Source organism: Erythranthe guttata, chromosome 1, assembly GCF_056151865.1.
Source record: "Erythranthe guttata isolate IM_541 chromosome 1, IM_541, whole genome shotgun sequence".
NCBI classification, from domain to species: Eukaryota; Viridiplantae; Streptophyta; class Magnoliopsida; order Lamiales; family Phrymaceae; genus Erythranthe; species Erythranthe guttata.
Window position 1 is genome coordinate 505,714 of NC_142533.1, and position 15,778 is coordinate 521,491.

Sequence of the window (15,778 nt, forward strand, 5' to 3'; positions counted from 1 at the left end):
TAATCGTGTAATATAATACATGCACAAATTAATTAACTAACTAGACCATTTCTCCATATATAAATCCTCAGAAAAAAGAAAAAAACATAATTATGAATATTAGTGACAAAACACAAATGTTGTTTTCCACTCATATCATTTTTATTCTTCCTTCATTTGAGGATCACAAAGTTGTCTATGTCCTATTGGCCGCCCCTCATATTATATATATATATATATATATATATATATATATATATATATATATATATATATATATATATATATATATATATACAAACTTCCAGTAAGTAAGATCATAAATATATGAATATAATGATTCAACAATAATTCATCCAATAGGAGAAAAGGGTATTGACTTGGAAAGAATATGTTCATTCATGCATACAAGTTGCACAAATTTATATATATGTATGTATGTATGTATATATATATATATATACTTCAAATATATATAATTCACCAATCAATGATCAATGGAGATGGGGGTGATGCTCTTCTTTAATTTGCAGAGGATAAATTTGGGATCTCACTTTATTAATATATACATATTTGTGTTCTACTTTTATTAGGATTTGTTCACTTATTTTATTTCAATATATACCAGTAGGGTTTTAATAATTGATCAATCAATATTCTGTAAGATGAAGTCATGTATTTCTTCAGTTGTTTTTTTATATATTATTATTGAATGACAACTTGCAATAATTCAGTTTTGACTTTTTGCTCCAACTTTATATTCATTTTTCTTTTTTTATGTTATATTCTCATAAAATATATATATATATATGAATTATTTAAACGTTTAAAAACATATGATATAATATAGAGAGTTTCAGCTAAATTTGTGTTGGGCCCATTCTATTGGGCCCACCAATTTTCTATAATGGATCAAGGGACATAAGATCCATTAAGCAAAATTTAATTTTTCTTGTAAAATTCGCCCATTTAGTTGCTAACACGTGTTTGTCAAAAAAGAAATTAAGAAAGTATAAAATAAAATAAAATAAAGGCAGTGCTCAAAGCAACGCGGATAACCAACCAATAGGAGGTGGACAGAGATTTGAGTGGTATAAACCCACGCGTCGGCATCTTGTGCGCCTTCAGAGCAGCATAAAGTATCTATGCTTTTTATTAATTTATATTAATTATTTATTATTAATTATTAATTAATGAACAACTAACTAAAATGATTATTATAATGGTGAACTACAGAAGAATAATCGTTGGTACAAATTAAAGTAGCAGGCTCTTTCGTGAAGAGTGGTTTAATATTTGGCTAATTAGTTACCCCTTAAATTAATATTTTTAAATTTATCTTTATATCGATTTGTTAAAAAAATTCTCGTGTTATAAATGAATTTTTAGAGGATAGTTCGCCGAATAATTGAAGAGTTTTTGCTAATACTGATAATATGAACCATTTTTTAACAATTAGATCGAATACGAGTGCTTAATAATTAATGCAATAAAGCTCTAATATTTAGCGACACGAGTGCTCGAAACGACCTCCATGGCTTTATGTTAAGGATTGAAGCAACTACAATAACTTATCTTTCAGAATACGCCAAAAAACTTGACGTTTTCGAGATAAATTCAACTTTACAGAACATCGAGAACTTAAAAACTCAGACAGTAGACTTATTAAACTTTACTACATTAAGAAGTAGTTAACAACCCTAGATATGAAAATGATGTACCTCTTTTGAACGAGGTTGTGCATGATAAGCAGTTAGGGCTAGCTAGATTTATATATACTATGCTACATCTGATAGATCTTTACTATTCATAAGCATGCGTGCGCGCGTATACACACACCTGCATTGATATGTGTAGATTAACAGTAAAAGTCGGCCTGATGTAACTTTCACCGAGTGTAGCATATAAACGACCGAGCTAGGAGCTAGGTATGTGTGTCATAATTAGCCGGCTAATGATGGATGTGATTAAGGAATTAAGTATAATTGGTTAGTCATATGATTAATGTACTAGATTAGGGCTACTATAATTGTACTTTGTAATAGGGTTTTGTGAAACAAATGATGACATGATGTGGCTACAAAAGTGATTGGATAAATAAAGAAACTTGCCCTTTATGGAAGTAGTGGATGGATTCCTCCTATGAGGTGTCATTTGTGTTCGCATCATTTTCCTTTTCTAGAAGGTTGGACTTTGGATCAATTTAATTTTCTATTTTCTCATTTCTTTTGTTGAATTATTTTGATATACATACATATATAATTTCAAAATGAATAATTTTTTTAATTCTCTTATATATTTAAATTTAAATTTCAATTTCAATCCAAAGAAAAAGGAAATTTCGTTCGAGTTTCCACCCGTTACACAAGTTGGTTTGTTCGATAAGAAACTTGTGGTAGTGAGTGAGGAAGATAATATCATGTATGATTGGTCAAATGATTTTTTTTTTTTTTTTTGGTGAAGTTGAATATTTGTCAAATCTATCTTGAATTATCTTGTCATCTTTGAGCAATTGGGGGAATGTTATTCTATGAAACGTGGATGCACCCTTGCCATTTGATTGGCAACATCACAAACCTCTTTTTAACGTGCTTGCAGCCCCATCCACAATATTCATTCAATTTTTTTTAGTGATTGTGGGTATCTACATACATCAATATCAATCAACAAATATCAACGTCACATACTAATGTCGAATAATTTCAGTTGATGAATTGAATTTGGGTTGACTCAAGCTCAGATACCATAGAATCTCATACTATATAGGCTCAAGCTCGTTTCGGGCCTATCACTATAGACTCAATCTCGGCTCGTGTATTTTTTCGAATTTCAGATTTATATTTGACTTATATCAAACAATTACATACTTTACAACTTTGGCGAGCGTAAATTGTATTTTTTTTTTCCCTTTAAATAGTTTCGTGGGCCTAAATTATAGATATCATGACAAAGTAGCCCATAATGTAATTAAACAAAGGAGAAAGGTCCATCAATAACGAAGAAGGCCCATGAATATAAATTAGTCCAATAGATAAAAATAAAAATGCTAAAGCATTAATTAAATTAAAACAGGCTTAAAACATAAGAATGGAGGCCCAATTCGCACATACTTTTATTTTTATTTTGATTATTATTATTATTAGGCTGGAAATCAATCAATAATATTAAACAAGAATTTATGTCAATTTTGTGGTGTGGGGTTTTGCCAGATTTTGGGAGTTGCTAATGCCACAGAACATGATCAGTTTCATATTACATCTTTACCAAAATCTGTCTTCTTTATGTTTATTCGGTTGTATGCTGCGTAGCACGGAAACAGAAACGGCGATACGAGGAAACGGATACGGGTAAACGGCATGTTCCAAAAACAGGGATACGCAAACTTCGGGGAAATGTGTAAATATTAAAAGTGTAGGAGTATATTTATAAATATTCTATATAACTCATCTTTTATTTTCAATAATTTTCGTTTTTATTTAAATTGTCATTACTCAAAGTTTGAATAACTACACATAATTGTCATCAATTATAGCCACTTTATACAAAGACAACTTGCACATGCTCCACTACAATTGTTTCATGAATAATTGCCTCAATTTTGTATATATTATTCTGTTAATCCAGTAATTCAATTTTATTAACAACTTACCTTTTTTTTTTTAAATAATATAATAAATAAAATAAAATAAAATAAACAAGTTCAAAAATAAAAGAATAAAAGCCAATTTTCCCTCTCCTCTTACCTGTCAAAACACAACTCAAAAAAATACACATAAAATAAACACCAACTCTTTTTTTCCGCACCTCATATCAAAAGAAACTCCAAGAAAATCCATGGCGGATTACAGATCAAAGTCATGTAGTGATGGGAAAATGCAAATACAGCCTTATGATTTCAGGTCTTACAGTGTTTCCTACACTTCTTCTTCTTCTTCCACCTCTGCACACCGCTACGCCGCCGCGCAGCCACCGCCGCCGCCGTTGCCACCCCAGAAGCTGAAGAAGGGGAGGAGCAATAATAATGGGTCATCAATTTCAAAATCATGGAGTTTGAATGATGCTGAGTTTCAGAGGAAGACGAGGGTAGCTGGTTACAAAGTGTACTCTGTACAGGGAAGGGTAAAAGGGTCTTTTCGTAAGAGCTTTAGGTGGCTTAAGGACACCTATTCTCAGGTGCTTTATGGACGGTGGTGATTCAATCACCTCATAGGGGCCTTCTTCTTCTTTTATTTATTTATTATTATTAAATTAATTAATAAATTATATATTGTTCTTAAGGAGTGGTTTTAGTGCAAGAGTGTAAATCTGTCGAGCGAATTGAATGTATGTTTGTTCAAGTTTTTGTTCGATTTTCGTGAGTTTTTTTAGATTGTGTTTGAGTTTGGTTTGATAAGCAATCAAAACAAGTTTAAACGAGCTTTAATCGAATCGAATACATATTAAAATCATGTGTCCTAATTTTGTGTAGATACTCTATATTTTTTTAATTGAGTTTGAGGTCGAGTCGAATTTCATTTTATTAAAATAAATGTAGTAAGACTTTGTTATTAAGAAAATACCATTTTAGCCCCTCTCTATGTAATTGTAGTATGTGCTAATTAAATGTCAAAGTTTGACCTTTGGAAATATTTATGCAGCTATATTGCCTATAATGCCCAATTGGTTAAAAACCATTACTCTTAATAATGATGCTTTTATAATAATAATAATAATAATAATAAAATCAGATTTAAAATATTATTAAATACTCTAAATTTTAGAATTCACATTTTCAAGAAAACGACAGCCCAACAAAATCCCTAAGAATTCAATCGGTTAATCGACGGAAATTCGACGGAGATCTGTGATAATCGACAGAGATCTTCGCAGGTTGCTCATATATATACATTACAAATTCACGCAATCTCACTTATTTTTTTGTAAGATTATATCGAATGCGTCAATCGATAGAGAAATAAAGAAAGAAATTAGCAAAGAAGAAAAAAAAAAGGCAAAAGGGAGGTGGAGGGGGAGCGATGTGGGAATCGATTTGCTTAACGGTGGCGGCCACCGCCGGAAATAACATCGGAAAAGTCCTCCAGAAGAAAGGCACCCTCATTCTCCCACCTCTCTCTTTGAAGCTCAAGGTATGTATATGCATGTGTATGTATATGTGTGTGTATTACTCTACCGATATGTGTTTTTCGATGCCATATGTGTTAAATGATTTCTGGGCTTTTGGATTTGGGTAACTCTTTTGGTTGGATCTTTATTTATTCTGTGTTAATGAATGTAGTTATCTCTGTATTTCTATAAACAGATGCAGATTCATCTTTTCACCTGGTTAATTCAATTTTTGTTCTTGATGGTTTTTCTATTAGAATGGTCAAGGTTTTTTTATCCATTTATTTTGTGATTGGGGAATTTTTATTCATGGACTTCTTAGAGTAGAATGCTTATCCTTTTGAATTGTGAAGCTGATTGTGAATAACACATTTTTATTGATTATGAGGAAAATTCTTTGTGAATGATCTAGCCTCATAGATAAATGATCTTTATTGTGATATATCAAGAAAAAGTGTTTCAGCCTTCGCTTTTGATGCCCGATTGGTTGTAAATTCTCTATAGTTTAAGTTTGTTTCAATTCTCTAACAACACGAAATACGGAGAGACTATCCCTTTTTTTTTTCTTTTATCCTTTGGTCTGTATTTTCTTCAAATTTTCCCATTTTTTGTTTGTAATATTGAAGGGTGTGTCATTCAAATCGACATAAGAAGAATAGATATGACAAGTTATTTGTATTGACAGGTGATAAAAGCATATGCTTCCAACAGAGATTGGATACTCGGCTTCTTGATGGATATTTTCGGAGCTGTTTTGATGTTGCTAGCACTTTCTCAGGCCCCTGTAAATTCCATCAAACCTCGTCTGCTATTTTTGTACTCTGATAAGTTATGGTAGTTTCTTAATCCGAAGATTTTTATCTTTGGCAGGTGTCAGTCATTCAACCCGTTTCTGGCTGCGGACTTGCTATTCTTTCCGTCTTTTCCCATTTTTATCTCAAGGAAATCATGAATGCTATTGACTGGATAGGAATTGCTTTGGCCGGTATCGGCACTATAGGTAATATACGTTCTTTCTAGTGCAAGTTAGACACTGAGATTCCTCCATTTGCAGTAAGATTTTGGATCAGTTTGTTTCTTAATTAGGGTTCTTGATGTTTCCCGACTATAATGTGAGAAAATACCCGAACACAAAAATAGTCTTCTCTATGCTCAAATATTTGCTGTATCGAACTAGCTAACTAGCTAACTTGTTGCATTGTATTTTGCCAGGTGTAGGTGCTGGAGGGGAAGAGCAAAAGTCGTCTTCCATCTCGGTTTTTCATTTACCGTGGCTCGCATTTGTCGTTGCTTTCTTGTTTGTAGGTATCTTACCTTTATTCAACATCTTATCATAGTCATGAAAATGTCTTCTATTCAAAACTTCATTATTTCGTTGTGTGTCTTCTAGTTTACTAATTGATGCCGATTTTGATGATATTTTTGAACATTGGTTCATTCGACTATTACTTAAAGATTATATTTTTTTCTACAACGTAAAGAATTAAAAGATAATTGAAGAGAGAACGTTCATTTCTATTCAAATTTGAGTTGTCTTAACCGTAAAACTTTTGCTCATTGTAGGTACTTCTTAATGGATGGCTTCGTGTTTATAGACGCCAAAGAAGAGAACAAGAGTTGGTATATTAAAAAAATCGTAATTGGAGATATTATGCTATTAACTTGATGAACTTAATCTAAATTATTTGCCTCTTTGACATTGCAGATGCAATATGAAGTGGTTGAAGAAATCATTTATGGTTTACAATCCGGCATTTTGTTCGGGTACTGTTATATATTTAACCTAAGAACAAGTATTAATGTGGATTATTCATTATCTGCTTTTCTATCGAGCCTTCTTATAAAGGAGAAAAAAAAAATAAAAATAAAAATAACACATGTAATATAATTTGCAGGATGGCATCTGTAATATCGAAGATGGGATTTGTATTCTTGGAGCAGGGTTTTTCTAAGCTATTACTCCCCATTTGCGTTTCAATCAGCATTTGCTGTAGTGGTTCTGGATTTGTTTACCAGGTAATAAATAATTTTTTTAATAGTATTTCTTAATATTAGTTAAAGCTACACAAAATGTAATAACTCATTGTTTTTTTTTTCCAAAATTTCCAAGCAGACCCGTGGTTTAAAGCATGGAAGGGCAATTGTTGTGTCCACGTGTGCAGCTGTGGCTTCGATTGTGACAGGTGTACTTGCTGGCATGTTTGCATTGGGTGAAAGATTGCCTTCAGCTCCCATGGCTCGACTAACGCTTCTTCTTGGATGGTATCCATTTTTTTTCCTCCTCTTATGGCAACGTTTTTTTAGTCTGTTAAGGCCGCGTTTGGTTGCCAGGATAAACTTGTGGGCCGGGCCCGAAAAAGTTATAAATGGACTAAGCCAAGCATTAATCATGGATTCATGTTGCTAATCAAGAATCGTATTTTGTGATAATGCAGGCTATGTATTATTGTTGGTGTGATTTTGTTGGTAACTTCAACAAGGCTGGTTAGACACCTTCCAAGGCCATGGAGAAGATTTGCAAGAAATGGTACAGAGAGGAACTTCGGGCTCAGGCAGACGGGCCTGGCCCGTACAAGAGATTCTAATCCTAGTGCGGTTATCCAAACAACCACGCTCCATCAATTAATGTCGTCGCCCTCAAAAGCTAAATCTTGAGTTTTTATAGACATTTAAAAAAGGGGAAAAAATGCTAACAAATTAAAAAAGACTTGTTTCGGCTCATGAACATGTAATTCGTTAGATTCAACTTAAAAGGCTATTTGTTTGAACGTTTCGTTGGTTCGTTTGTTTTGAGTGTATAAATGTACAGTGATAATTGGAGCTATCAAGATTGTTTGTTTTCAGCTTATATATTTGATAAACAAATTGAACACAACTATATATTCTTCTAATATTGGCCGATTAGAGTAGCCTTTTAATAGCGGCCTAATGCCTCGTTTAGTTACTAAGATAAGATTTGCTAATATAAGATGAAACCTGATAAAAAAAATATTAATTGTTTTGTTGGGAGATTAAATAAATAAAGCCATTTTTTTTCCCACAAAGGTCCCATAGTTTAATTAATCATGGTAAGATTCTAATTATTTAATTAATCAGACACGCTTAACACCTGCATCAATGTACAAAGATTTCCAGATTTTCGATAGGCCAACCGTTTATCTACACACACAAATGTCAAATCTGTGTTACACCCAATGAAGTGTACATATATCGAATCAATTTTATGGTTTATCTACACACACCATAATCTGAGTTACACCCAATTAATGCATTTTCATCCGTATGAATTCATGATAATTCTAGTGACGCAATTGACAAGTTAAATTGTACCTAAAGGACACCCAATATTTTATTAAATACTTATAAACATATGTATTAATGAAAAACTAACATTTTATTCAACAAATAACTAATTTTAACCATCAAAATTAAATGTCTAAAATAGAGGTGCCAAACCCTTTTGGCCTTAGCTTTTCTCCCCACAGCCCTGAATTCAAGCATTCTCTTTCGGCAACCTAAACAAAACAAAAAGAAACAATCAATCCTTAAAAAAATATTTTTAATTTATTTTCTGTAAAATAAATCAATTCATGAAATTTTGTTGATGATCGACAGATATTACAATCCTGGCCGGAATTTCTTGTTCTTTTCTCCCTTCTATCATGGGTAGAAAGATTCCTTTAGGTTGTTCAAACCAGACAATTCATTATTTTTTAATTATTATATAATATAATATAATATAGAAAACTGAATTATATATTAATAACCAGTTTATATATCTCATGCATGCGCAGTTTCATTCCTCTGCGGCGTTTTATCCCGCAAGAAAACGCCGCCGCCGGACCAGGTCGATGCGGCAGTCCGACCAGATCATGACAATTCACCTTTCTCCACCACCGGCGGCGGGGACGCCACAACAATACCTAATGACGCAGCCGCACAACCGCCGTTCGCCGCCGCCGGCGAAAGCTCAGGGGGGCAATTGACGGACGCGGCCGATCAATCACCTACGACAGCCACCGATCAGCAGCACCAACCGCTGCCTCCACCACCGGGCATTCACCACCACCGGTCGAACTCCACCGCCTCCTGCCACCGCCACCACCAGCGGTCGAACTCCGCCGCCTCGAAGCTGATGTCCAGCATGAGTATGAGGGTACTCGGCGGCGGCGGATGCGGCGGCGGGACTGGGCGGCAGGAGAAGACGCGGAACAAGGACAAGAAATTCAGCCACGAGGATTCGATATGGAAGAAGACGATAATATTAGGGGAAAAATGTAGGGTTCCTGATGAAGACGAAGACAGCATTTTGTACGATGAAAAGGGCCGGAAAATTTCAACCTACCACCCCAAATCACACAGTGGCACCTTGTCTTATGCCAGACAATCTTCTTCTACTGATCAAGAAGATTCTTCTCGAAAATAGGTTTTATTTTCATTTCTACACACTCCATGTATTTATTAAATTTTTTTTTTATATAAAATAATTTATTTTTTTGTCAATAAAAAATATAATCTGTTTGGTAGTTTTGCATAGACTTTTACTAAATGAACATAGTTAGGCTGATCTGGTTTGATTTTATTATTATATTAATTAATTGAATTAATGACTTTAAAAAAATAAAAAAAATCACTTTATAAATGATTATTAAGGTGGTGTTTGCAAAAGTTTTTTAAAGTGATTATCAGCTTGTTTTTGCTCATAAGTTGTTTTCACGTGTTTGCAAAATCAACTTTTACTTTTGCTTCTCTTAAAATAATATGCTTTAAATTATTTTTTTAAAAGCACCCCTAACCCTGTTTTTTATTTAAGTTCATTTTCCGGAATATTTGCAAACACCTCAAACTTTTAGAAATAAGCACTTAAAACTTAACTCACAATCACTAACTTCTGAATTTTAAATAATCATTTGCAAACACCACCTAAAGTTAATCCCATTTTGTCTTTAAAACTTTGGTCAATCAATTCAATGTGATTTGCCAAAGATTAAACAAAGACATGTAACAAATTACTATTTAAATTAAGAGTTTAAGACAAAATCAAGAATGCAAATAATTAATTAAAAGAATGAAGAAGCTCTCTCTTCTCAGCTCAAATCTCTTGATTTTGATAATAATTACACTTGTTGCAAAATCTTCAGCCAAACCCATAAAACCTAGAAACAATTCTGTAACAGATCAGCTTATCGGTAAGATTTGCCCTAAGACAGGAAACCCTAATTTCTGCGAAACAATTCTCAACCAATTTAATGGCAAATTGCTTTATCCAAAATCTGTTACAAGTATTAATGTGATTGCACTTGACCAGGCTAAGACAACTGGAAAACAGATTTGGAACCTTTACAGTTCAGCCAATAACTCCGAGCTAAAATCGAGGTTCCATAAATGTTGGCAGAAGTACAGTATTGCTTCGAGTCGACTCACTAAGGCTAATGTTGTTTTCGTGCAAACTAGCGTTGCGAGATATGTCGTAAGAAGTAACGCTACTCTTGCAATGTCTGCCGGTCAATCATGCGAACGAGAATTGGCCGGGCAACATGTTCCATCGAACGTTGCAGATGGTTCTAGAAGGTTCTTAGAGCTTTGCCGTATCGTAATAGCTTTGTGTGATGAAATTAAATAACCTAAGTTGTTATTTTACGAATAAATAATAATTCATGGGATGTTATATATAATTAAATGTATCTTAATTATGTGTAAGCTACGTAGAACAATATAAAAAAGTTTCAAGATTATTGTTTTCTTGGTTACTATATATTATATTGATGCATTTTTTGACAATATAAATTGGTTTTAATTTACTTTATTAATCATGGGGCTTATCTATTGAGATTTTACAAGGATATATGAGATAAGAACCACATTTAATTTACATAAAAATGTCAAATTAATTTCCCCTATTTAAGAACATTAGGAGAGGCTCAAATGATTCATAATTTGTTTCCAAGAAAATAAAAGAAACGAAAATCGAAAAAACAAAATGAAGTTGCCCTTTCTTGTTAGTTCATTCTTGTTTACTATACTGCTCACAAAATCTCTTGCAGTAACAAGTTCATCAGATGAAAGTACTACTCTTGTTACAGATTCCAATGAAGATCCTATAACCGTAATAAAGACTCCCTTCTTCGTAATCGTAACGGATGACGTCATCGCAAGAATCTGCTACCAAACGACGTACGCGAGCCAAGATTTCTGCCGAAGCACTCTGTACCAATTCAAAGGCAGCACACTCTTTCCTATGCCTCTGGCAAGTGTACTAGAGGCTACTCAGACACACGCCAGGAAAACGGCAAAGAAGATATGGCGTATTTCCGACAACCTAAAATACAAAAGTTTAGAATTGAAAACCAAGTACGACAAGTGCTTGAACAAGTACACAAAAGCCGCGAATCTACTCAACGATGCTAGTAAAGCGATTCGCGACGGAAAACCGGCGTCCGTGAGAATGTACACTTCGATGGCGGCGGAACAAGTTCAATCCTGCAATAGAAAATTGAATGGTAATTTTCTCTATGGATCGCAGGAGATTTTGGAGGATAATAGGAGGTTCGCTGATTTAGCGAGTATGATAACTGCGATTTGCAATATTTTATCGCCGGGGATTTGATGAATTAATTAAAGGTTTATTACTAGAAATAAATATTACATCTCTCTAAATAAGGTGTGATGATAATAGATAATTGAGATGTTAAAGTACTATTCGTTTTTAATGTTACTGTGTTGACCGGTCAACACAATATTATCTGTTATTTTAGAATTCCAAAACTGTTTTTCTAATATTACTGCATCGTTTCATATTATCTGTCACTTTAGAATTCCAGTATTGCATTAAGTCATTTTTCCCCTATTTTACACTTATTAATTCTAACTTTATTAAGAATTAATTCTGTCTCATCAAATCATTAAATGTGATTTGCCAATGAATTAAAACACCCCCACCTATTTAAATTAGACACACAAAAAAGAAAAAAAAAAAAGAAAAAAACTGTTCTTCAAAAACAAAATCAAGAATGAAGCCCTCTCTTCTCGTATCAATAATTACGCTCTCGATTTTTTTCACAATACTCGTCGCAAAATCTTCATCGGCCGCCCCCACACGAGTAACGAAGGAACTCGTAGATAGGGTTTGCCCTAAGACAAGAAACCCTGAGTTGTGTCGGAATATTCTGATCCAATACACGGGCAGCCCTCTTTTTCCGCACCCTCTTGCCCGTTTCAACGCGTTGGCACTTGCACAGGCTACAACGACAGGCAGACAAATTTGGGATCTTTACAAACACATGAGCCGTTACAGATCGGAACTAAAAACGAGGTTCCACATTAGCTGGCAGAAGTATAGTGTTGCTACAAAATACCTCAAAGAAGTTAATGCAAACTTGCAAGGTGGCATTAATTACGTAACATCTGCGAAGAGTCACGCTTCACTTGCCATGTCAGCTGCCCAATCGGGCGATTTAAAATTGTCCGCAAATCAGCAGCATGTTCCGGCAAACATTGCGGCTGGTTCTAGAAGGTTCCAGGAGCTTTGCAGTATTCTTATAGTTCTGTGTGATGAACAAGTTAATTAAGTAACGAAAAGCAGCATTTCCTTGTAATAAATTGTTTTTTTTCGAATAAATATTGCGTGTTTGTTATACATGTTCTTGTTTTTCTTGGTCATTGATGCATGCATTTCGCCAACTATATTTGTATATGCATTTCGTCCTTACGACATTAATGAACAACGAAAAATTAATTAAAACCGAAGAGTGTAGATCGAGACTGATTTTTATTAATCAGAGGCTTATCTATTGAGATTTTAGAGAATATCTTAAGATAAGTATCACATAATTAATTAATTATCACATAATTAATATGATTTGCCATTTTATGCACCATCTAATTTTCCCGGCAAAAAGGGAAACAAACACATGAAACTATTTAAGGTAGCACAGACAACACAAAATCAAATGTTCTTGACCTAGAAAAAAAAAAAATTAATATTAAAAAAAAATGAAGCCCTCTCTTCTTAACTCAATATTAGCCCTAATTATTTTCTTTATACTCATTGCAAAATCTTCAGCCACTGGTTCATCAACACTTGGCCCCACAAAAAATCGAAACAATAGTATAGGAACGCCAAATGCGCTCGCACGAAAAGTTTGCCCGAAGACAAGTAGAAACTTTTCAACGCTTGAATACCCTATAAAAGTTCGACGAAATGTAGTCACCGATGCGCTCATACAGGAGGCTTGTCTGAAGACGAGAAACCCTAATTTTTGCCAACAAATTATGAAACCATTTAAGGGCAAAAGATTCTATACCAACTCTTTCGAAAGTGTAATGATGATGGCGTTTAACCAGGTTGTAGAAACATGGTCAACATTTGGTAACCTCGAACATGACTTAAAAGACGACAAAAAATTCGACCTAAAACTGAGGTACTCTAGATGTTGGGAGAAATACTCTCAGGCTGTGGATCAACTCACAACAGCTCGCAAATTCATGTCAGTTGGAAATACAAACTGTGTCAGCTCGTTTACTTCACTTGCAGTTTTTGAAGTTAAATCTTGCGACAAAGAATTTACGGGGCCGATGCGAAGGTATTTACCGAGGAGTGTTGCCAAAGATAGTACGAGGATCAAAGATCTTTGCAATATTATAATGGTTCTATGTGCTTATAAATGAGTACTATTGATTAATTAATATTGCATGGTCGATGACGTATAATAAACGAAATTAAAAATAAAGAAAAGCCGAAAATATAACGGTCGTTTTTGTGGAACTTTGGGATATTAATTATTTTTTTCCGTTCATCGAATTCTCATTAATATGATTTGCCATTTTGTGACATCTCTTTGCTGAAAAACAAACACATATATCTATTTAAGGACACAAACAAAATCAAACTATTAATGCATGTCCAAGAAAAATCAAGAATTATATTTCATAAGAAATAATATATATAATGAAGCTCTCTGATCTTCTTAGCTCAATATTGCTCTTTATTTTTCTTACGGTTGTTGTTGCAAAATCAGCGGCGAAACCCATAATCATGAGACCTAGAATCGAAACCGTAAACAATGTATTGGTCAATAGGGTTTGCCATAACACAAGAAACCCTAATTTGTGCGAAGAAATTTTGAACAAATTTAGGGGCAAACTCATTTTTCCGGAACCTTTTGCACATGCAAATGGGATGGCACTTGAGCAGGTTAATATAACATCAAATCATATTTATAACCTTTACAGAAATATCAAAGAAGAAAAGTCCGACCTAAAACGCAAGTACCGTAATTGCTGGAAGAAATATTACGGTGACGCCGCCATGTTTCTCAAACGTGCGAAGGGAGATTATCAAAGAGGCGACGCACAATCTGTCAGATCATATGCTTCAAATGCCATGGCAGCTATTCAATCGTGCAATCGAGAACTGTCCGGACAAAAGAATATTCCATCCAACGTTGCCGGAGGTAGTAAGAAGATCCAAGAACTTTGCAACTTCATACTTGTTCTTAACAGTGAATTAAAATTTTGAGGCTAGCTGTGGTTGATTTATAAATTAAATCAAGAATAAATATATGTCATGGGATATGTTGATTAATGTATCATTTGTAAGATGTATACACATATATATATATCCATGCATGGAACAATAATAAAAAAAAAGAAATTCAGTCATCTGATTAATTATTTGTTTTACTATATTCTTGTTTTTTCAATGCATTTTTTTGCCAACTGTATATATATGTATATTTGTGCATATGTGGTCCTAATTACAATATTAATTAGGTTTATCTATTGAGATTTTCAAGCAATTTATGATAAGTATAGTCATAGATGAGATAAGTACGTATAGTCAAGATTATCTATCTAATTAATTAGTCATGGTTCTATTTACTTCATCATTCTTAATGCATGTTTTATATTTTAATTTATATTATGAGAGAAAGATATACATGCATATATATATGAAGCAAACTATTCCTGAAAAAAAAAAATCATAAGAATAATGAAGCTGATCTCTCTCGTTAGCCGTTCGATATTGCTCGTTATTTTCGTTACAGTAATTGTTGCAAAATCAGCGGACAGACTCATAATAAGACCTCGAAACGAAGTCGTAACCGATCTATTCATCAATAGGGTGTGCCAAAAGATTCTGAAAAGTTACAGGGGCTTCCCCCTTTTTCCGGAACCTTTTTTTACGTGCAACTAAGATGGCACTTGTCCAGGTTAAGACAATTACATCAAATCATATAGTTGTTGGAAGAAATATTACATTGATGCTGCCATCTTTCTCAAACGTGCTAAGGAAGATTTGAAGAAAGGCAACGCGCAATTCGGCCGGTTAGATAATGCTTTAAGTGCCATGTCAGCTGTTCAATCGTGCGATCGAGAATTGTCCGGACAACGGAATAATATTCCATCTAACGTTGTCTAAGCTAGTAAGAAGATCCAAGATCTTTGCAATATCATACTTGTTCTACATAATGAATTAAAATATTGAGAAAATAATTATATTCATAGAACAATAATCAAAAAAGAAATTCAATCATCTGACTAATTGTGTTAATCTTGATTTTTCTTTGTCATTAATGCATTTTGCCAACTGTATATATTTGTGCATGTGTAGTCCTTACAATATTAATTAGGTTTTATCTATTGAGATTTTGAAGCAATATGTAGTATGAGATAAGTATCACATTAAATTTATGAA

General features: G+C 33.6%; 3 protein-coding genes across 3 annotated transcripts; all 3 read left to right on the forward strand.

Annotated features, from left to right (window-relative positions):
- Positions 1-3,682: 3,682 nt before the first annotated feature.
- On the forward strand, positions 3,683-4,407 carry LOC148772519 (uncharacterized). Its single transcript, XM_088813508.1, has one exon. The coding sequence runs from the start codon at positions 3,814-3,816 to the stop codon at positions 4,171-4,173; it is 360 nt and encodes a 119-aa protein (XP_088669634.1). The 5' UTR covers positions 3,683-3,813; the 3' UTR covers positions 4,174-4,407.
- Positions 4,408-4,651: 244 nt separating this feature from the next.
- LOC105977252 (magnesium transporter, putative (DUF803)) lies at positions 4,652-7,930 on the forward strand. The gene is made up of 9 exons (XM_013002554.2): positions 4,652-5,105; positions 5,768-5,866; positions 5,953-6,082; positions 6,295-6,383; positions 6,646-6,702; positions 6,788-6,846; positions 6,978-7,098; positions 7,196-7,344; positions 7,518-7,930. Exons 1-9 carry the CDS (start codon positions 4,995-4,997, stop codon positions 7,735-7,737), a joined length of 1,035 nt encoding a protein of 344 aa, XP_012858008.1. The 5' UTR covers positions 4,652-4,994; the 3' UTR covers positions 7,738-7,930.
- A 716-nt stretch (positions 7,931-8,646) lies between these two features.
- LOC105977067 (uncharacterized) lies at positions 8,647-10,817 on the forward strand. The gene is made up of 3 exons (XM_013002327.2): positions 8,647-8,766; positions 8,877-9,508; positions 10,391-10,817. The coding sequence occupies exons 1-2, from the start codon at positions 8,745-8,747 to the stop codon at positions 9,506-9,508; spliced, it is 654 nt and encodes a 217-aa protein (XP_012857781.1). The 5' UTR covers positions 8,647-8,744; the 3' UTR covers positions 10,391-10,817.
- The last annotated feature ends 4,961 nt before the right edge of the window (positions 10,818-15,778 follow it).